At 34.8% G+C, this 25,000-nt stretch overlaps 1 protein-coding gene across 2 annotated transcripts in view; it reads left to right on the forward strand.

Moving 5' to 3' along the window:
* akt1 (v-akt murine thymoma viral oncogene homolog 1) overlaps nt 1-25,000 on the forward strand; it is a 105,213-nt gene that overhangs the window by 44,190 nt on the left and 36,023 nt on the right. For both annotated transcript variants that reach the window (XR_013817763.1, XM_079833197.1), the window contains exons 3-6: nt 9,176-9,304; nt 22,156-22,267; nt 22,359-22,467; nt 24,932-25,000. The exon at nt 24,932-25,000 is cut by the window's right edge and continues 63 nt beyond it. Coding sequence is in view for 1 of the 2 variants with exons in the window: in XM_079833197.1 (XP_079689323.1) it covers nt 9,176-9,304; nt 22,156-22,267; nt 22,359-22,467; nt 24,932-25,000 (419 nt within the window). In the remaining variant the exon portion in view is untranslated. The remainder of the gene's footprint in view (nt 1-9,175; nt 9,305-22,155; nt 22,268-22,358; nt 22,468-24,931) is intronic.

Below are 25,000 nucleotides of genomic sequence, written 5' to 3' on the forward strand. Positions count from 1 at the left end.
CAAATGGCTCTCTTTATGAATGAGTCATTGAATCTTTCATTCATTTATTCGTTCATACGGCTGATTCATTCAGGAATGTAGCAAACGGCTCTCTTTATGAGTGAGTTATTGAATCATTCATTCATTAGATTCGTTTCAAACGGCTGATTCATTCAGGAATGGAGTAAACGGCCCTCTTAATGAATGAGTCATTGAATCATTCATTCGATTCGTTCAAATGGCTGATTCATTCAGGAATGGAGTAAACGGCTCTCTTTATGAAAGAGTCATTGAATCATTCATTCAATTCGTTCAAATGGCTGATTCATTCAGGAATGGAGTAAACGGCCCTCTTAATGAATGAGTCATTGAACACAGGACGGCGTTGAGACTGCGTTTCTGCGCGCGATCTTCACGTGATGTGCGAGCTTCTGTCTGAGTGTTCGTTTGTCACAATATATCAGGCATTAGTTCAACATAACACACATCTGATGGTCGAAACTCGCTTTAATGTTCAAACTGGCAGGGTTTAAACCACATACAAATGACAAGCTTTGTGAGGACGCAGGTGAAAGATCTGCCTTCAGGGCGCGCGCTGTCAGAGACGCGACACGGTTCTGTGTCACTGAAAAAAGCCGAGCCCTGAACGGAGAAGTTTTCCGTATTGTTGTTTTTGAATAGTGCACAATCGCTTTAAATGTTGAAACTGGCAAGCCTTTAAACGCATTTACTTGACAAACTTTATGAGCAGGAAAGTGAAAGCAACTTTGGGGCTTGCGCGCGCCGTCTGTATGTGTGTGTGTGTCAGCGCGTAGGCTATAAGAACGGCAATTAACTTACTGTATAAACTGTGTAAAACATGCATTTACTATAGTGATTCTGGGCATCTATAAACACAGATAACTGCTCCTGCATCTCTGTGTGCCTGCAAACTGCACTTGATGTGACTGACGGGGCGGAGTCACGTGAAAACCGAAATAACCGACATGGGAAAAATACGTCGTTAGAGGTTCTGAATGTCGGTTTCGGTTATTTTTCGATTAATCGTACCGCCCTAACTCACACCATCTACAACATCACCAAAGCTTGCCCCGATCGGCCTGACGGGGGCGCTAAAGCAGTCAAAAGTGCAAAATGGCTCATAACTCAAATATTATCGGGTATTTTGGATTTTTTTTAAAAACCGACTACTTTTGCGAATTAGTCCTAGGTTTGTGGCCTGATCGGAACCAAACCAGTGCAGAAATATTCTCTTGTGAGTGAATATCAATATTTAATGAAAGAAATTCGGTTCACGGTTGCAAATGGGAGCTAAAATGTTCGATGTGGGCGGGGCCACTTTTACCAAAATGGCTATAACTTGTAAACGGAACGAGATATTTTCACCAAACTTGGTACACATGTGTATGAGCTCATTTTGTGGTCATATGAAAATAATCATGACAATTGGCCTCTTGGTGGCGCTATAACAGAAAAAAAAACATGAAAATGGCTATAACCACCCAACCGTTAGCCCGATTTTCTTGAACATTGGCTTTGTCCGAGGTGCCATGATAGTCTATGAGGACATTGGCTTATCTCAAAAAACATGGCCACCAATTAAGTTTGAGCACCTGTTAGACAAGGTAACCGGAGGACGATCGGAATTAAACTCGGTGGGCATGTTCAACGCTGTGAGAATTTTGAAAGAAATCGAATATACTGAATACACTTTGCCTCATGAACCCCTGCTGTCAATCAAATCACATTTTTTATGTAAAAGCTTTTGCGAACTAGTCCTAGGTCTTAATAAAACCAATGCAGTACAATTTTCTGGACTCTCTAGGTCAATAATTATCAAAAAAAAGTTGGACTTTACCCCTTTGGGTAGCTATATCAGGGTCATTTAGAAAATGGGCGTGGCAAAATATACTCAAAAGCCTATAAATCCTAAACGAAAACTCGAAACTTCACGACGAGCACATGTTGAGTAAGACTCTAAAGAAGCTTGCAAAAGTTTAGGGAGATCAGATCATAGCTGACGCTGTTAAAAGCTTTAAAAAACATATATTTCCTGTGGTAAATTACCCGTATTGGCTGTAAATAGTCTTCTCCATCTATGATCTAAGTGGTCACATGCTTGCTAAATAAAACTTAGGCCGTAAAGCGCTTGAACCCCGATAATTGCTGCTCGCAGATATTTGTACATGTTTTTAGAATGTATTTATATTGAGCTACAAGTTTTAGCTGTTTGACCAAAATACAGGAACTTGTCAAAGGCCATGACAACTGAAACATTGTGTAAGCTCAAGCTTCTCTTTAAAGCGGAGCATGTGTTCAGTTGTGATGAAGAAGTGTTTGTTTATGGAGGCAGGATTCAGCCAGAGGTGTCTTTTGCACACTGTTGAAGGCAGTTTTTGCATGTGATCAGCATGTTTGGTGGCATTGCCCGTCATCAAAGGAGCAGCAGTGAATGACCCATGTGCGTCAGAGATGCTGGCATGAAAACCCTGGACTCTGTGTGTCCCTGTGGTAGATTAATCTCACACCCTACACAATTACAACTTTGGCATCATAACTACAAACACATCTGTCATTGCCCATCAGTCCTGCGGTGTAGAGCGGCTTCCTGTTCAAACAAGAGCCGTCTGTCCGTTTGAGACGCTTCCACATTAGTAAAAGTGCTGCGATAGATGTATCGTTCACGTGTAAATACTGAAACTTAATCCGTTTGTTTTGGGTGTTTCTTTAAGTGTGCAAAAGGTCCAGATGTCACGCTGATGAACATGTGTCGTGTTATACGGTGTGCTGCGTGGTGGACATACTGTCCCAGGACTCTCTTGGCATAGAGACAGACAGACAGACAGATAGACAGGCATCCGGCCAGAGCTGGTCTGGGTTTCTTTTGAGTGGATGTGGTTGGGGAATGGTCATGTATCTCTGATGTGCTTTTGAGATCGCACAAACCAGATACTAGAATCTGTACTAGTTGTTCTAAAATTATATCATCACCTTGATGATATATATACACTACTGTTCAAAAGTTTGGAGAAAGATTAAGTTAAAATTAGAAAGAAGTATCTTCTGCTCACCAAGGCTGCATTTATTTGATCCAAAATCCATCAAAAACTATTACAATTTTAAAAATGCAAGCAGCAATTAAGGGGCCAAGCACAAAGAACACGACAAGTCATGCCACCAACTGAATCAATGAGCTATTAAAGACATATTAAGATAATTTTAGGCAAAATGTCTGAAAAATCACAAATACAGTCACTAGTCATATGATTTCATGGTTTATCATATTTGACCAATAGGTGGCGCTGTGACCAAATCGATGTGGTGTGGTCAGTGTGAGGTGACACAGCCAAGTTTGGTGTCAATATGCCAAAGCATTGCAGAGATACAGTCATTTTGGCATCATGCCTCAAATTTCTTGATGCGCTATATATGAAAACGGCTTCATCCATTGACACGAAATCCATAACTTTTTGCCAGTATGGTCTGAAGATGATACAATTCGATTTTGGTAAAAATTTGAGCAACGCCCTAAGAGGAGTTTGAAAAAGTAGGTTTTTGAAGAAAATCAAAATGGCGGACAAGAAGTTCGGCCGACTACAGCAAAATTGTTATCTATGTTCTTGGCATGACCAAGGGATCGATCAAGACCAGTTTCAGTGCAATAGGCTAAGTTATTCAACAACTATTAGCACTTTTGGACATTTCATTATAACTTTTGATCACAAGGTGGCGCTGTCTCAATTTTTGAGTACTTTAAGGGCATGGTGCCGATGATACTTACCGAGTTTTATAACAATACGCCAATGCGTACGTAAAATATAGCGTTTTACGACAAAATTCAAAATGGCCGACGCCCAAAATGGCGTCATGAAATAATATGGAAAAATTGAATATTGTTTGACTCAATATGCTGCACCGAATGTAAAAAGACCAATTTTGTGACTTTTGGCTAAATTTTTCAGAAGTTATAAGCAAAAATAGGCACATTTTAATATCTCCTGACCACTAGGTGGCGCTGTGCTGAAACTGTGCAAGTACCCTCAGGTCATTGTTGTGATAACACACACTAGAAAACACTAAAGCGTTACGGAGATATAGCCTCACGTTCATTTTGCCGTGCTCTTCGTCAAATTCTTCAGAGCATTATTTGAGAACGGTTTGGCGTATCAACTTGAACTCAATAACTTTCTGTCGGCATGGTCTGAAGATGATCTGGTTCAATTTTCATGAAAATCTGAGCAACGCCCTAAGAGGAGTTTGAAAAAGGAGGTTTTTGAAGAAAATCAAAATGGTGGACAAGAAGTTCGGCCGACTACGGCAAAATTGTTATCTATGTTCTCGGCATGACCAAGGAATCGATCAAGACTAGTTTCAGTGCAATAGGCTAAGTTATTCAACAACTATTAGCACTTTTGGACATTTCATTATAACTTTTGATCACAAGGTTGCACTGTTTCAACTTTTTTAATACCTTTAGGGCATGGTGGCGATGATACTTACAGAATCTAGTAACAATACGCCAATGCGTTCATAAAATATAGCGTTTTAAAGCAAAATTCAAAATGGCTGACGCCCTTTATCAAATTCTTTTGAGCATTATTTGAGAACGGTTTGAGGAATCAACTTAAACTCAATAACTTTTTGTCTGCATGGTCTGAAGATGATCTGGTTCAATTTTCATGAAAATCTGAGCAACGCCCTAAGAGGAGTTTGAAAAAGTAGGTTTTTCAGAAAATTCAAAATGGCGAAATTTTGTTTCTAGGTCTTACGGTTTAAAAGTTGGTGGTGCTAGAGGGATTGAGTTAGAAACTCCAAATTTGCTATGGGGAGAGTTCAGACTATTCTCTATCTTTTTGCCAAATTTCATAACTTTCCCGTAAGCGGTTCAATGGGCAGCCATAGACTCAAGAGTGGGAGAAGAAGAAGAACGCAAACGATTACAATAGACGCCGACGCACCTTCGATGCTTGGCCCCTAATAATAGGAGATATGAAAAATTGCTATGTTTGCTTACAACTTCTGAACAGTTTGGCCAAAAATCACAAGACTGGTGTCTTTAGATTCGGTGCGTCATACCGAGTTGAACAATACCCAATTTTCCCCATGTTGGCCGTTTTGGCCGTTTTGAATTTGAATTGTCGTAAAATGCTGTATTTCATGAATGCATTGGCATAACGTCACAAAACTCTCTATCTTCAACAAAATACCCTGAAGGTGCTCAAAAAGTTTTGTGGTCAGAAATTTTAATGAAAAAAAAATGCTAGTAGCTTTTGATTAGTTTAGCCTATTGTCTTGAAAGATTTCTTGACATTGATACCAATTGTTTCGTAGTCGGCGGATCTTCCTGTCCACCATTTTGACACACTTTTTTCCTAGACCATTGGTCTAATTTCCCCCAAATTTGACTCTGATTATCTTTAGACTATGCCGGCAAAAAGTTATGCATTTCATATTGATAGACAAAACCGTTTTCATTTACGGCATCTACGAATTTGATGGCGTGATGCCAAACTGCATCTGAGGCGATATCTCTGCCTGGCTTTGGCATATTGGCACCAAATTTGGTGCGTGTCATTGCCACCCAACACTGACCACACCACATAAATTTGGTGTCAGCGCCACCTATTGGTCAAAAGTAATAGGCATTTATATCACATCAAAAGCGATTGTATTGGTGATTTATTTGAAATGGAATCTTTTGTAGCATTATAATTGTAATGCGTCCCTACTGAACAAAACTATTAATTTCTTGTTTTTGTAAATTGCACCGAGCCCAAACCTTTGAACGCTAGTGTATATTTACATTTAGTCATTTAGCAAATGCTTATATCACTGGAGAAACACAAGCGATTCATCAAACAGCAGACGAAGAGCTTCCTGAAGAAGTGTGTGTTTTTGATTGCCAAAACCCCTTAGCCTGCAGAACCAGTTTGAGCGAGATGCCGTCCCATCTTGCCACGATGAAAAATGGCAACAGCCGTAATAACATATTGGGCATCTGGTGTGAATGAGAGTCTTAAGTACACAGGGCTCAAGGACAGATGTTCCCGCGGCTGTGGGCTTTGCTCTTCCTCCTCCCCAGTTGTTGTGAATCAGGTGGACTCATTTGTAATGCTTTAGGTTTATTGAAGTGCTGAAGCTCCACATCCTCAGAGACGGGCTGCTGTTGTGCTGCTCTAGTTTCAGGATCCTGCACCTACAGGACGTCTTCTGTGCTTTGCTGGTTTATTTTTTGTTACTAGGCTGTTCTAGATTGTCTATTTGACCAGGGATTCGCAAACTTTTCTTGTCAGCTGAACCCTTGTGAGCTAAAATATGTACTCGCATGCTCACGGTTCTTTTTAGTAAGTGATTTATTTGGATTAATTGGAATTTATTTATTTCAATTTGACATTTTTATGATTTTAATCATTTAGTGAGGGTTGTATTTTGGCCATTTTATTAAAAAAAAAATATGATAATTTAATACTCATAATTTTAAACTCAATTTTATAATTCAGTTTATGGTTTATACTTTATGTTTACATTTTTTGGAAATTATTTATTTATTAGTTTACATTATGATATTAATAATATGAGTAACTTGTATTTGGACTATTTTATTTAAGAAATATTAATTATAATTTTACATTTATATGATTTAATAAACTTTAGAAAGTGTTTTATCTTGATTTGCTTTGTTTTGGAAATGATTTATTAATTTAGAGTTTACATTATGATATTTTAGTAACAGTTGTGTTTTTACTTTTTTTATGGTATATACATTTTTTGTACGTGTTTTATTTTATGTTTACATTTTTTGGAAATTCTTTATTTAGTTTACATTATCATATTAATAATTTGAGTAACTTGTATTTTGACTATTTTATTTAAAATATTTATTATAATTTTATTTGTATATGATTTAATTAACTTTAGTAAGTGTTTTATTTTGATAGATTTTATTTGGAAATTATTGATTCATTTATTTAATCTTACATTCTTATGATTTTAATAATTTTTAGTGAGTTTTGTATTTTGACTATTTTATTTAAGAAATATTTATTATAATTACTTTTTAATGTTTATTATTTAATACATTTTGTATATTTTTATTTGATAGTTATTTATTTATTTAAAGTTACATTAATTTTAGTAACTGTTGTATTTTGACTTTTTATTTTTAAATATTTATTATAATTTAATACTCATAATTTTAAATAAAATTGTATAAATCATTTTGAATGTTTATGGTTCATACATTTTTTTTTAGGTTTTTTTAATTAAATTTTATGTTTACAATTTTGGTAAATTATGTATTTATTTAGTTTACATTATGATATTAATAATTTGAGTAACTTGTATTTTGACTATATTTTATTTAAAATATTTATTATCATTTGTATTTATAATTTATAATTTAACTTTAGTAAGTGTTTTATTTGATGAGCTTTTTTGGAAATTATTTCTTTATTTAATCTTACATTCTTATGATTTTAATAATTTTTGAATTATTTATTTCAAGTTTACATTATGATATTAATAATTTTAGAAACTTTTTTATTTTAAATATTTATTATAATTTTACATTACAAGTGTTATTATATTGTTTAGTTTTTTTGAAAAATAAATGTTACAGTCTTGTTACATTTTTAGCGCTGTATTTTGACTGTTACTATTGAAATGTTTACATTTTTATTATTTAAACAATTTTAGCAAGCGTTTTAAATTTGATTGCTTTTATTTGTTTATTTCATCTTTATTAAGTGTCACCCTTTTATTTAGTATAATTGGACATTTATGTCATCTTTAGTAGGTGTTTTAACTGGATTGCTTTTAGTTGAAAGCATTTCAGTCGAGAGAGTTTGAGCGTGGTCAGAATAAGATGTGAAGTTTGCTGGAGCAGTGTGAAGTTTGCTGGAGCAGGATTGTGGCTTTAAATGATGAATGCATGTATTAGTTGGCCTGTAATGGGCCGATCCTCTGGCCTGTCTCAGCTGAAATGAGCCAAGAAGCCTGTGAGAGTCAGCCAGACAGACGTTTGTGTGACACATCCACACTTTAGTGACAGAGGAAATGGGCCAATTAAGGACAGCTTGCTCAGACCCGGCATGGGGTTAATATTCAACTCCCGTAATTAAAAATAAATTACACTTTTCCTGGATAACTATTCAAACTGTCTCAGTGTTTGTGACGTGCCGCAGACTCCACGGCTGCCTGTCTCTCTCCGCTTTTTTTCCCCTTTCCAATTCCGCAACATCTGGTGCAGTGATTTCTGCACGTTCCTCAGCACAAATTGATTCTGGATGCAGAATAGGGCGTCAGTGTGTGTGTGCGCGCTTTAGGAAACTGAGGTGTTTGCTGTCATGCTGGTGTTTTAAGTTCAAACTCGCATTTAGACACCACTATAAATGATCTTAAAGGGATAGTTCACACAAAAATGAAAATTAGCTCATGATTTACTCACCCTCAAGTCATCCGAGGCGTGTATGACATTCTTCTCAACAAGAGTTATATTAGAAAAGTCCAGGCTAATCCAAGTGCAGTAATAGTTGCTCTGTTTTTGAAGTCCATAAAAGTGCATCTATCCATCATATAACTGCTCCACACAGCTCTGGGGTGTAAATAAAGGCCTTCTGAAGCGAATCGACGCGTTTGTGTAAGAAAAATATCCATATTTAAAACTTTATCAAGTAAACTTTGGACCGCCTTCCCTGTTCAATTTATGGAGAAATTGTTGAAAGTTCCTCTGCCGATCGAAAGACTAACACGACCAGGTCCGCTCGTCACGAACACATCTTGAGTTTCACTTTCAACATTCAACACTTTTCCACGGAAGGCGATCGGCTGAAAGTTTACTTGATAAAGTTTTAAATATGAATATTTTTCTTAGACAAACGCGTCGATTCGCTTTAGAAGAGCCGCGTGGAGCAGTTATATGATGGACAGATGCACGTTTTATGGACTTCAAAAACAGAGCAACTATTACTGCTATTATAAAGCTTGGATTAGCCTGGACTTTTGTAATATAGCTCTGATTTTATTCGTCTGAAAGAAGAATGTCATACACACCTCGGATGGCTTGAGGGAGAGTAAATCATGGGCTAATTTAAATTTTTGTGTGAACTGTCCCTTTAACCCTGTGAAATGTGTGTGTATAGGCCATACATGCATTGATGTGTGTTTCTGATTGTGCTTCATGGTCTGTTTTGCGCAGGAGAGTATATAAAGACGTGGAGGCCGCGGTACTTCCTGCTGAAGAGAGACGGCACCTTCACCGGCTATAAAGAGCGGCCGCAGGACCCAGATCAGCTGGAGACGCCGCTCAACAACTTCTCTGTGGCACGTGAGTGTGTGTGTGTGTGTGAACGGCCGGCTATAGTTTAAACTAGTGCTGGGAATCGATTACATTTTTTTTACTAATTAATCACATTTTTTTCTGTAATTAATCGCGATTAATTGCAAGTTTTTAATATTTCGATATTGTAATAATTTCAGTTACTCTCCAAATTAATGTAGAAACAATTTAAAGACAGTATATTTTAAATATGTGTTGTAATGGCATGTTTTTATGAATGAAGGCCAGTATCACTGATGTCTCTATGAAACATTAATGACGTTACATTACAGTAGAACTGAAAGCTGCCAATTTCAACATTTATTAGGCTTTAAAAAAACAACTTTTAATTTAAGTGAACTTAAAACAATCTTTACATAAACCCAAAATAATAAATGTTATATTTACTCATGGCCTTCCCTGTTAGACATATACAGAAATGTAAAAGTTATCAAACACCTTTCTTAACTGCATAAATAATAAATGAAATCTAGATGAATCATCATTAAAGCTACACTTTTCTCTGTTCCCGTTGTTCTGTGATGAACATTAATGACATCATCATCAGTGCTCCTGTCACTTTAAGAACAGCCGCTGATGAACATGAGGCGGATCTGACGCATCTCATTTCCTCACAACTCTTTAAGTTCATTTAAGACCCTAATATGAGAATATGAGAATACTCAAAATGATCTGTGTTGTTGTTGTTGTTTGTTCAAGAGCAAAAGAGAACTCGATGTGAGCAGGAAACTGACGAGATTCTGTCTGTGCGTCGTGTGTGTGTGTGTGTGTGTGTGTGTGTGTGTCAGAGTGGCCCTTGATTAGCTGACTTGAGACGCAGCCACACAGACAGGACACTGACACACACACACACACACACACACACACACACATGTTTGTTTTTGTGAAATGTGAGGACATTCCATAGGCATAATGGATTTTATACCGTACAAACCGTATTTTCTATCCCCTTACACTGCCCCTAAACCTACCCATCACACACACACACACACACACACACACACACACACTGCCCCTAAACCTACCCATCACACACACACACACACACACACACACACACACACACACTGCCCCTAAACCTACCCATCACACACACACACACACACACACACACACACACTGCCCCTAAACCTACCCATCACACACACACACACACACACACACACACACACTGCCCCTAAACCTACCCATCACACACACACACACTGCCCCTAAACCTACCCATCACACACACACACACACACACACACACACACACACACACACACACACACACACACACACACACACACACACACACACACACACACACACACACTGCCCCTAAACCTACCCATCACAGGAGACTGTGCAGTTCACTTTCTGTGAAAAAAACCTCATTCTGTGATTTATAAGCATTTTGAAAAGTGAGGACATGGGGAACGTCCTCATATTTCACCCTCTTTTTGTAATACCCATGTCATTATACACATTTGTGTCCTGATATTTCACAAAAACATGCCCACACAGACAGGACACTGACACACATACACACACACACACACACACACACAGACAGGACACTGACACACATACACACACACACACACACACACACACACACACACAGACAGGACACTGACATACAGCGCGTTCTCTTGTGTCTTGTCGTGCTCATTTACATGAATAGGAGCGAGATCATGTGACGCTCGGCAAAAATGGATGTAAGAACGGACACTGCGTTATTTGCGTTAAATATTTTTAATGCGTTAAGCTGAAAATATGTATCGTTAATTTGCCCAGCCCTGTGTGAACAGCAATAAAAATGGGTAATATGACAACTAAACTAACTATCATATGCAGAGTGAAGTATTCCACCATTGTCACAGTGCACTCAGTGAAGTATTTTGTTTATTTGGCTTTTTTTTGTGTGTAAATAAAGTCTTAATTTTTGACAGACCGGACAGAGATGCTTAAAAATCGAATGGAATATCATTTCAGGTTAATTCGCAACATTTTACACCGATTCGGCATAACATTATGACCTAATAATCCTGCTGACCCGTCGAAGGTGTGCTGTGGTGTCCGGCACATCCCACAGATGCTCGATTGGATTGAGATCTGGGGAATTCGCACACGCACCCGATGTAGAAGAACACGTGAACGCCACTGTTGGTGCTTTGGGCGGGGTCAGGGGTCAGCATGGGCACTGGTCAGCGGCAGTGCCGCCCCATACACAACAAACTGAGATGCTCTGTGTATTCTGACACCTTTCCATCAGAACCAGCATTAACTTCTTGAGCAGTTTGAGCTCCAGTAGCTCGTCTGTTTGATCGACCACACGGGCATCAATGAGCCTCGGCCGCCCATGACCCTGTGGCCGGTTCTCCACTGGTCCTTCATGACCCTGTGGCCGGTTCTCCACTGGTCCTTCATGACCCTGTGGCCGGTTCTCCACTGGTCCTTCATGACCCTGTGGCCGGTTCTCCACTGGTCCTTCATGACCCTCTGGCCGGTTCTCCACTGGTCCTTCATGACCCTCTGGCCGGTTCTCCACTGGTCCTCCATGACCCTGTGGCCGGTTCTCCACTGGTCCTCCGTGACTCTGTGGCCGGTTCTCCACTGGTCCTCCATGACCCTGTGGCCGGTTCTCCACTGGTCCTTCATGACCCTGTGGCCGGTTCTCCACTGGTCCTCCATGACCCTGTGGCCGGTTCTCCACTGGTCCTTCATGACCCTCTGGCCGGTTCTCCACTGGTCCTCCATGACCCTGTGGCCGGTTCTCCACTGGTCCTCCGTGACTCTGTGGCCGGTTCTCCACTGGTCCTCCATGACCCTGTGGCCGGTTCTCCACTGGTCCTCCATGACCCTGTGGCCGGTTCTCCACTGGTCCTTCATGACCCTGTGGCCGGTTCTCCACTGGTCCTTCATGACCCTGTGGCCGGTTCTCCACTGGTCCTCCATGACCCTGTGGCTGGTTCTCCACTGGTCCTTCATGACCCTATGGCTGGTTCTCCACTGGTCCTTCATGACCCTGTGGCCGGTTCTCCACTGGTCCTTCATGACCCTATGGCTGGTTCTCCACTGGTCCTTCATGACCCTATGGCTGGTTCTCCACTGGTCCTTCATGACCCTGTGGCCGGTTCTCCACTGGTCCTTCATGACCGGTTCTCCACTGGTCCTCCATGACCCTGTGGCCGGTTCTCCACTGGTCCTCCATGACCCTGTGGCCGGTTCTCCACTGGTCCTTCATGACCCTGTGGCCGGTTCTCCACTGTTCCTTCATGACCCTGTGGCCGGTTCTCCACTGGTCCTCCATGACCCTGTGGCTGGTTCTCCACTGGTCCTTCATGACCCTATGGCTGGTTCTCCACTGGTCCTTCATGACCCTGTGGCCGGTTCTCCACTGGTCCTTCATGACCCTATGGCTGGTTCTCCACTGGTCCTTCATGACCCTGTGGCCGGTTCTCCACTGGTCCTTCATGACCCTGTGGCCGGTTCTCCACTGGTCCTTCATGACCCTGTGGCCGGTTCTCCACTGGTCCTTCATGACCCTGTGGCCGGTTCTCCACTGGTCCTTCATGACCCTGTGGCCGGTTCTCCACTGGTCCTCCATGACCCTGTGGCCGGTTCTCCACTGGTCCTTCATGACCCTCTGGCCGGTTCTCCACTGGTCCTTCATGACCCTGTGGCCGGTTCTCCACTGGTCCTCCATGACCCTGTGGCCGGTTCTCCACTGGTCCTCCATGACCCTGTGGCCGGTTCTCCACTGGTCCTCCATGACACTGTGGCCGGTTCTCCACTGGTCCTTCATGACCCTGTGGCCGGTTCTCCACTGGTCCTCCATGACCCTGTGGCCGGTTCTCCACTGGTCCTCCATGACCCTGTGGCCGGTTCTCCACTGGTCCTTCATGACCCTGTGGCCGGTTCTCCACTGGTCCTCCATGACACTGTGGCCGGTTCTCCACTGGTCCTCCATGACCCTGTGGCCGGTTCTCCACTGGTCCTCCATGACCCTGTGGCCGGTTCTCCACTGGTCCTCCATGACCCTGTGGCCGGTTCTCCACTGGTCCTCCATGACCCTGTGGCCGGTTCTCCACTGGTCCTCCATGACACTGTGGCCGGTTCTCCACTGGTCCTCCATGACCCTGTGGCCGGTTCTCCACTGGTCCTCCATGACCCTGTGGCCGGTTCTCCACTGGTCCTTCATGACCCTGTGGCCGGTTCTCCACTGGTCCTCCATGACCCTGTGGCCGGTTCTCCACTGGTCCTTCATGACCCTGTGGCCGGTTCTCCACTGGTCCTCCATGACCCTGTGGCCGGTTCTCCACTGTTACTTCATGACCCTGTGGCCGGTTCTCCACTGGTCCTTCATGACCCTGTGGCCGGTTCTCCACTGGTCCTCCATGACCCTGTGGCTGGTTCTCCACTGGTCCTCCATGACCCTGTGGCCGGTTCTCCACTGGTCCTCCATGACCCTGTGGCTGGTTCTCCACTGGTCCTCCATGACCCTGTGGCCGGTTCTCCACTGGTCCTTCATGACCCTGTGGCCGGTTCTCCACTGGTCCTCCATGACCCTGTGGCCGGTTCTCCACTGTTACTTCATGACCCTGTGGCCGGTTCTCCACTGGTCCTTCATGACCCTGTGGCCGGTTCTCCACTGGTCCTCCATGACCCTGTGGCCGGTTCTCCACTGTTACTTCATGACCCTGTGGCCGGTTCTCCACTGGTCCTCCATGACCCTGTAGCCGGTTCTCCACTGGTTCTTCATGACACATCAACTCTGACAACAAAATGTTCACTTGCTGCCTAATATATCCCACACACTAACAGGAGATCATCAGTGTTATTCACTCATTATGTTATGCCTGATCGGTGTAAGTCATTTTTTGCAAGTATTTATTTTGTAACAATCAATTGACATATTTAGGATTTTTAACAAAATTTTCTGTAGAAACAAAAAGATTAATATTTTGAGAGTCAAACCAGAGATGCTTAAAATGGTATTTTATATAATTTCCCTGACACATTTAGAATTTTTTAACAAAAATGTGAAAACACTTTGATTGACAAACTTAGATGTTTAAAATGATATTTAATATAATTTCAGTTTAAAATGCAACATTATAAGTACTTTTTTGCACAAAATAAGTGTGAATTTTTGTAAAATAAATGGACAAATGTAACTTTTTTTTTAAACAAAATTATGTGTAAACAAAGTCTTTAGTTTTGACAGACAAACCAGAGATGTTTAAAATGATATTTAATATAATTTCAGGTTAATTTGCAACATCATAAGTACATTTTTGCACCTTCTAAGTGTGTATTTTAGTCAAATCAACCGACAAATGTAGCTCTTTTAACAAAATGTTTACATTTAATATGATTTCAGGTTAATTTGCAAGGTTAAAAGTAATTTTTTGCACATTATAAGTGCGTCTTTTTGTAAAATACATGGACAAATGTAGCATTTTTTAACAAAATTATGTGTAAACAAAGTCTTAAGTTTTGACAACTGAACCAGAGATGTTTAAAATGCTATTTAATATGATTTCAGGTTAATTTGCAACAAGATAAGTACATTTTTTCACCTTCTAAGTGTGTATTTTTATCAAATTGACTGACAAATGTAGTATTTTTAACACATTTGATGTGAAATAGTCTTAATTTTTGACAGACAGTCCAGAGATGTTTAAAATTGAATTTAACATAATTTCAGGTTAATTTGCAACATCATAAGTAAATTTTTGCACATTATAAGTGTGTATTTTTGTAAAATTGACTGACAAATGTAGCATTTTTAACAAAAGTTTATGTAAACAAAGTCTTTAGTTTTGACAGTCAAACCAGAGATGTTTAAAATGGTATTTAAAATGATTTCAGGTTAATTTGCAAAATCATAAGTACATTTTTGCACCTTCTAAGTGTGTATTTTTATCAAATTGACTGACAAATGTAGCTCTTTTAACAATATTTTACATTTAATATAATTTCAGGTTAATTTGCAAGGTTAAAAGTAACTTTTTGCACATTATAAGTGTGTCTTTTTGTAAAATACATGGACAAATGTAGCATTTTTTAACAAAATTTTGTGTAAACAAAGTCTTAAGTTTTGACAACTGAACCAGAGATGTTTAAAATGCTATTTAATATGATTTCAGGTTAATTTGCAACATCATAAGTAAATTTTTGCACCTTCTAAGTATGTATTTTTGTAAAATCGACTGACAAATGTAGTATTTTTGACAAAATTTTACATTTAATATGATTTTAGGTTAATTTGCAAGGTTAAAAGTAATTTGTTGCACATAAGTGTGTATTTTTGTAAAATACATGGACAAATGTAGCTCTTTTAACAATATTTTACATTTAATATAATGTCAGGTTAATTTGCAAGGTTATAAGTCATTTTTTGCTGTAGTAAAATCGATTGACGCGTCGTGTTTGATAAACGGCACGAGAAAGGATTCCACCATGGATTATTTGTCTAATGTGGTGTGAGTTTTCAGGAGATGATGGTGTGTGTGTGGCTGAATGTGACACTTCTCACACATGACTGGACTGGTTTTACTGTGTGTACACGAGGTCAGGCGAGCCTCCATCAACACAAACCCAGTTTCCCGGAGGCTCGTGCAGAACATATGAAGCAGATCTGGAGTCGCACCTCAGCAGAATCTCCCCGAGAAATCTGTTGAAATGATTGAACTGACTAATTAGACAGCCATAATGTTTGTTCAAGAGAACGCTTCCTCCCTGACACTTGTGAAATATGGTGGTTATTAAGTGTGTGATCGTCATTATTTATCTCGCCGCTGATGGAGGCTGTGGTTGAAGCCCGGTTGGATCTCAGTGGTGGTCTCACCCCGCTCCTCCATCTCATCTCGTGACACACGCTCTCTCCTCGACATATGTTTGTGGGAAAGCGCTGCTGGAGACTCGAGCGGATTGTGCTTTGTGGCGCTGAAAGCAGAAGTTTTACTCTTTGAGTGAGCATTTTCGAGGGGGAGAGAAGAACACAGACACAGCTTATTTCGTGAAAAAAAGACGTGAGTTTGAGTTTTTAACAACTGATGACATTCCCGTTTTCCTGTTTTACACGCACTTTGGATTGCAGAAGCATCCGTGTGTGAGAGGAAAACACACACGGGTTACACGGACGACAACTTTTTACACGTGAAACTTCATTTCTGACGTTGCAAATGTTGAGAGTAGGGCTGTCAAAAGATTAATCGCGATTAATCGCATCCAAAATTAAAGTTTGTGTTTACATAATATATGTGTGTGTACTCTGTTAATTATTATTTATATATAAATACACACACATTCATGTATATATTTAGGAAAAAAATATTATTTTTATATATAAAACATTTATATTTATTAGGGCTGTCAAAAGATTAATCGCGATTAATCGCATCCAAAATTAAAGTTTGTGTTTACATAATATATGTGTGTGTACTCTGTTAATTATTATTTATATATAAATGCACACACATTCATGTATATATTTAGGAAAAAAATATTATTTTTATATATAAAACATTTATATTTATTAGGGCTGTCAAAAGATTAATCGCGATTAATCGCATCCAAAATTAAAGTTTGTGTTTACATAATATATGTGTGTGTACTCTGTTAATTATTATTTATATATAAATGCACACACATTCATGTATATATTTAGGAAAAAAATATTATTTTTATATATAAAACATTTATATTTATTAGGGCTGTCAAAAGATTAATCGCGATTAATCGCATCCAAAAGAAAAGTTTGTGTTTACATAATATATGTGTGTGTACTCTGTTAATTATTATTTATATATAAATACACACACATTCATGTATATATTTAGGAAAAAAATATTATTTTTATATATAAAACATTTATATTTATTAGGGCTGTCAAAAGATTAATCCCGATTAATCGCATCCAAATTAAAAGTTTGTGTTTACATAATATATGTGTGTATGTACTCTGTTAATTATTATTTATATATAAATACACACAAAAGCATGTATATATTTAGGAAAAAAATATTATTTTTATATATAAAACATTTATATTTATTAGGGCTGTCAAAAGATTAATCGCGATTAATCGCATCCAAAAGAAAAGTTTGTGTTTACATAATATATGTGTGTGTACTCTGTTAATTATTATTTATATATAAATACACACAAAAGCATGTATATATTTAGGAAAAAAATATTATTTTTATATATAAAACATTTATATTTATTAGGGCTGTCAAAAGATTAATCGCGATTAATCGCATCCAAAAGAAAAGTTTGTGTTTACATAATATATGTGTGTGTACTCTGTTAATTATTATTTATATATAAATACACACAAAAGCATGTATATATTTAGGAAAAAATATTATTTTTATATATAAAACATTTATATTTATTAGGGCTGTCAAAAGATTAATCGCGATTAATCGCATCCAAAAGAAAAGTTTGTGTTTACATAATATATGTGTGTGTGTACTCTGTTAATTATTATTTATATATAAATACACACAAAAGCATGTATATATTTAGGAAAAAAATATTATTTTTATATATAAAACATTTATATTTATTAGGGCTGTCAAAAGATTAATCGCGATTAATCGCATCCAAAAGAAAAGTTTGTGTTTACATAATATATGTGTGTGTACTCTGTTAATTATTATTTATATATAAATACACACACATTCATGTATATATTTAGGAAAAAAATATTATTTTTATATATAAAACATTTATATTTATTAGGGCTGTCAAAAGATTAATCGCGATTAATCGCATCCAAATTAAAAGTTTGTGTTTACATAATATATGTGTGTGTGTACTCTGTTAATTATTATTTATATATAAATACACACAAAAGCATGTATATATTTAGGAAAAAAATATTATTTTTATATATAAAACATTTATATTTATTAGGGCTGTCAAAAGATTAATCGCGATTAATCGCATCCAAATTAAAAGTTTGTGTTTACATAATATATGTGTGTGTGTACTCTGTTAATTATTATTTATATATAAATACACACAAAAGCATGTATATATTTAGGAAAAAAATATTATTTTTATATATAAAACATTTATATTTATTAGGGCTGTCAAAAGATTAATCCCGATTAATCGCGATTAATCACATCCAAATTAAAAGTTTGTGTTTACATAATATATGTGTGTGTGTACTCTGTTAATTATTATTTATATATAAATACACACAAAAGCATGTATATATTTAGGAAAAAAATATTATTTTTATATATAAAACATTTATATTTATTAGGGCTGTCAAAAGATTAATCGCGATTAATCGCATCCAAATTAAAAGTTTGTGTTTACATAATATATGTGTGTGTGTACTCTGTTAATTATTATTTATATATAAATACACACAAAAGCATGTATATATTTAGGAAAAAAATATTATTTTTATATATAAAACATTTATATTTATTAGGGCTGTCAAAAGATTAATCGCGATTAATCGCATCCAAAATAAAAGTTTGTGTTTACATAATATATGTGTGTGTACTCTGTTAATTATTATTTATATATAAATACACACACATTCATGTATATATTTAAGAAATATTTGCATGTATATACTGTATATACATTTATATACTCTATAATATATATAAATATAAATGTTTTATATATAAAAAATATATTTTTTTCTTAAATATATACATGCTTGTGTGTGTATTTATATATAAATAATAATTAACAGAGTACACACATATATATTATGTAAACACAAACTTTTATTTTGGATGCGATTAATCACGATTTATCTTTTGACAGCCCTAATTGTTATGCAAAGTGACAGAAATGTGCTGTTTTTCACAGTTTAAGATGGACGCCTTTGGCCGCTGCCTCACGTCTCGCTGTGTTTCCTGTGTTTTTAACATGCCGTGTCAAGTTAAATATAGCTTTACAAATGCTTCTAGAAAACCTTACATTTCTCCTGTAATGTCACTGCAAAAAAATGCTTTAAAAAATTCAAAAAATATTCAAAAGTAAGGGAGTTTTTGCTTAAAATAAGCAAAATAATCTGCCAATGGGGTAAGCATAATAATCTTAATTCAAACAGAAAACGAGATTATTTTTCTTACCCCATTGGCAGATTATTTTGCTTATTTTAAGCAAAACTCCCTTAATTTTGAGTTATTTCCCCCCAAAACAAGACAAAAACTTTTGTTTGTCTAGTAAATGCTTCTTAATGTAAGATTTTTTTAGATATTTGGACTGAAAACAAGACAAAAATACTAAGTAGGAAAAGCATTTTTTGCAGTCTCTCTGATGCAGGGTTATTAGGTTTAACTAAAACCAGTAAAAAAAATGCATTACTTGAAACAAAAACATTAACTGAAATAAAATATAAGATTAAAGAGCTTATTTTATTTCAGCAAATTCCCAAGAACATTTCTCATTTTTCTTTCGTTCATATATAAAATAGTTCATAAAAATGACAAAAACACAGAACAAAATTGCTCAAATATTTCAAAAACCGAATGTAAAAATATTTATTAATAAATATAAATTTGACGTTTGTTTGAATCTTGCTAACTTTTCATTTAATAGTATTACACATAATATTAATGAAAATGGGCAATAATTATAAAATGCTAAATTAATAACATCTTAAAATTAATAAAAATTATATAGATCAATAAAAACAACCCGTAAAAATTACAAAAACTCAACAAAATTACTCAAATGTTTAAAAATGTAAAAAAGTAAGAAAAACTATAAATTTGATGTTTGTTTGAATCTTTTCAGATATAAAACGTTTTATATAATAGTATTACACACAATATTAGTGTTGATTATTATGCAAAGTGACAGAAAATGATGCTCAAAATGCAACATTTAAGGAGGTCAAACATTATTTAACAAAGTACTCAAATAATTAAAATAAATAGCAAGGTTTATAGGATTTATCATAGTATTATAGTGTTTAAAATCTAAACTAAATAGTAATATTTGTAACTAAATAACTTGCAAGGGAGGATCAAAGTAAATAAACTAAAACTATTTAATAAAAAAAATAATAAAAATGACATAAACACAGAACAAAATGACTAAAATGTTTTGAAAGCAGAATGTAGAAATATAATTTAATAAACTCCAAAAGTAAGAAAAACTATAAATTTGATGTTTGTTTGAATCTTTTCAGATATTAAACTTTTCATTTAATATTAGTGTTAGCACACAATATTAGTGTTGATTATTATGCAAAGTGACAGAAAATAATAATGTAAAATTCTAAATGTATTTAATAGTACTAAAATAACTAAATAAATTATATAGCAAGATTTATAGATCTAAACTAGCAAGAGAGGATCAAAGTAAATAAACTAAAACTAATAAATAATAAAAATGATAGATATATTAATCATTTAATGTTATATTAAAATTAGTGTTGATTATTATGCAAAGTGACAGAAAATTTGAGTATTTGCTGATTCTCAGAGTTTTAGATGGACGTCTCATAAAATATAATATAAAAAAGCTTGAATTTATTTTATTACAGCTCATTTCTCTTTAGTTTAACAAAGGTCTGAAATAACTAAAACTAAACAGCAATATTTATAGATCTAAACTAAATATCATATCTATAATTAAACTAGCAGGGAGGATCAAAGTAAATAAACTAAAACTAATAAATAAATAATAAAAATGATATAAATATATTAAAAAAACTAATAAAAATGACAAAAACAGAACAAAATTACTAAAACGTTTAGAAAACATAAAATGTAATAATATAATTTAATAAATGACAACTTTAAAAAGAATTATAAAAAAATAAATGTGACTTTTTTAGATATAAAACTCTTCATTTAATAGTATTACACACAATATTAGTGTTGATTATTATGCAAAGTGACAGAAAATAATAATAATTGTAAAATGCTAAATGTATTTAATAGTACTAAAATAACTAAATAAATGAAATAGCAAGATTTATAGATCTAAACTAGCAAGAGAAGATCAAAGTAAATAAACTAAAACTTATAAATAAATAATACAAATTATATAAATATATAAAAAAACTAATAAAAATGACAAAAACATTTCGTAAAAATATAATTTAATAAATTATAATTTATAATTACGATTTTTGTTTTAATGTTTCAGATATAAAACCTTTAATTGAATAGTATTACACACAATATTAGTGTTGATTATTATGCAAAGTGACAGAAAATGAGACTCGAAAATTGTAAAATGCTAAATGACCTGGTGGCCTTCATTTTTAGTAAATAAACTAAAACTAATTAATTAAAAAAAATGATATAGATGTATAAAAAACAACGAATAAAAATGACAAAAACATTTGGAACATAAAACGTTTCGAAAATGTAAAATGTAAAAATATAATTTAATAAATGATAACTTAAAAAATTGAGAAAAAATATACATTTGACAGATTTGTCAACTTTTTTAGATGTAAAACTCTTCATTTAATAGTATTACACACAATATTAATGTTGATTATTGTACAAAATGAGACTACATTTTACAAAGAGCAAAGCTTGTAAAATGCTGAATGTAAGGATGTGCGTCTCTCTCACACACACACACACACACACACACACACACACACACACACACACACACACACACACACACACACACACACACACACACACCTCTGTGTGTTTTCAGTGCTTTATTAATCTCTTGTAAAGTGTGAAGTTTGTGCAGTGCGGCGGCGCACCTGTTCGGCTCCCGTCCCGAGTGTGTGTGTGTGTGTGTGTGTGACGTCCTGCTGCACAAACACACAGATAAAGATGGATGACGGTTTCCCTGTCCTGTGTGTGTCTCTGGTGTGTGTCCAGAGTGTCAGCTGATGAAGACGGAGCGGCCCAAACCCAACACATTCATCATCCGCTGCCTGCAGTGGACCACTGTCATCGAGCGCACCTTCCACGTGGAGACGCCCGAGGAGCGGTCAGACACACACACACACACACACACACACCTGTACGTTCTGCAGAGGAGCTGGTGTGTGAGGGTCAGCGTTGTGTTGTTGTTGCTGTAGGGAGGAATGGACCAAAGCCATTCAGACGGTGGCCGACGGTCTGCAGATGATGATGGACTCTTCACCTGACCACACACACACTTCTGTGACCAAACCTCCGCACAAAGTGGTACACACACACTTCTGTCTGATTAATAGCAGTGTCCACCCCAGAATTAAACATTTCTCATTTATTTAACTTATTAAACACTCTTTGCGGTCAAAACTTGACCAAACATAAAAAAAAATTAAATATTAAATAATTATATTTTAAATCTTTCATGATACTTATTAATATTCACCTCTACAATATGCAACATTTGTTTCTATAGAAAATAATAAAGTATTAGAAAATATATATATTTTTATTATTAAAAATAATACAATTAGTGCACTATATTTTATTTCACTTATATTTTTCTTTATCTTTTATGATACTTATTAATATTCACCATTTATTTCTATAATACAGAAAAAAACATTAGAATTTTTTTTAACAATTTTTATTGATTTAAAAATATTTTAAAAATAATAAAATATTATAATTTTTTTATTAAGACACCATTTATTTCCTTATTAAATAATAAAATATTAGAAAAAAACTTTGTTTTTTAACGTTTTTATTATTCAAATAATAAAATATAAAAAATAGTTATTTAAGACAATAAGTGCAACATAGTTTTTGCAAAAATATGAAATTAATGTACTATATTTTATTTCACTAATATTTTTCTTTATCTTTTATGATACTTATTAATATTCACCATTTATTTCTATAATACAGAAAAAAACATATTTTTTTTACAATTTTTATTGATGTAAAAATATGTAAAAAATATAATAAAAATAATAAAATATTATACTTTTTTATTAAGACACCATTTATTTCTTTATGAAATAATAAAATATTAGAAAAAACATTATTGTTTAACGTTTTTATTATTATTATAAAATAATAAAATATATATTTTTTAGTTAAGACAATAAGTGCAACATAGTTTTTGCAAAAATATGAAATTAATGTACTATATTTTAGTTCACTGATATTTTTCATCTTTCATGATACTTATTAATATTCACCTCTACAATATGCACCATTTATTTCTATATTAAATAATAAAATATTAGAAAATATATATATTTTTTATTATTAAACATAATAAAATTAGTGCACTATATTTTATTTCACTAATATTTTTCTTTATCTTTTATGATACTTATTCATATTCACCATTTATTTCTATATTACAGAATTTTTTTTTTTAGAAATAAACAGTTTTTTAACTTTTTATTGATGTAAAAATATTTAAAAAATAATATTTTTTTTTTTATTAAGACACCATTTGTTTCTTTATGAAATAATAAAATATTAGAAAAAACATTATTGTTTAACAGTTTTTATTATTATTCAAATAATAAAATATATATTTTTTTTATTTAAGACAATAAGTGCAACATCATTTTTGCAAAAAGATGAAATTAATGTACTATATTAATAAGCATCATGAAAGATGAAAAATCAATTAACTAAAATATTCACCTCTACAATATGCACCATTTATTTCTATATTAAATAATAAAATATTAGAAAAATATTTATTTTTTATTATTAAACATAATAAAATTAGTGCACTATATTTTATTTCACTAATATTTTTCTTTATATTTTATGATGCTTATTCATATACACAATTTATTTCTATATTACAGAAAAAAATATTATACAAAAATATTAAATTAATGTACTATATTTTAGTTCACTGATATTTTTCATCTTTCATGATACTTATTAATATTCACCTCTACAATATGCACCATTTATTTCTATATTAAATAATAAAACATTAGAAAATATATATATTTTTTATTATTAAAAATAATAAAATTAGTGCACTATTTTATTTTACTAATATTTTTCTTTATCTTTTATGATAATTATTCATATTCACCATTTATTTCTATATTACAGAAAAAAATATTAGAAATATTTTTTGTACAATTTTTATTGGTGTAAAAATATGTAAAAAATAATAAAATATTATATTTTTTTTATTAAGATACCATTTATTTCTTTATGAAATAATAACATTTTTATAATTTTTGCAAAAATATGAAATTAATGTACTATATTTTAGTTCACTGATATTTTTCATCTTTCATGATACTTATTAATATGTCACCTCTACAATATGCATCTAGTGTTTACGGCCCAAACTGTCTGCAGGGTGCTAGAGCTCACAGGGCCTGAGTTACACACTTTCAGCAATCAATTTATAACCAAAAATATCAAAAAGTGCCTCTTTTTGGGGGTTATTACAGCTCAGACAACATATACTCTCATGTGTATCAGCTTTAGCAGTGCTTTATGAACCTTCAGAGGGTTTGCTGTAAAATGACAGCAGTATTGTGTGTTTTTAGGCTGGGCGTGTTTTAAAGGTGAATGTGTAAAATGAGCTGTTTAATATGAGGAGCGTCGTGCACTTGCTCTGTGTAAAACACCAGTTCCCACGCTCACATTCCTGGCACGGTCAGCGGGTCAAAGGTCAAGCGTATAGCGCTGGTGCAGATGTGTGTGTGTGTTTGCTGTGTTTCAGACTATGCATGACTTTGAATACCTCAAACTGCTGGGAAAGGGCACGTTCGGGAAGGTGATTCTGGTGAAG

Source organism: Gobio gobio (genome assembly GCF_949357685.1).
Source record: "Gobio gobio genome assembly, chromosome: 13".
NCBI lineage: Eukaryota > Metazoa > Chordata > Actinopteri > Cypriniformes > Gobionidae > Gobio > Gobio gobio.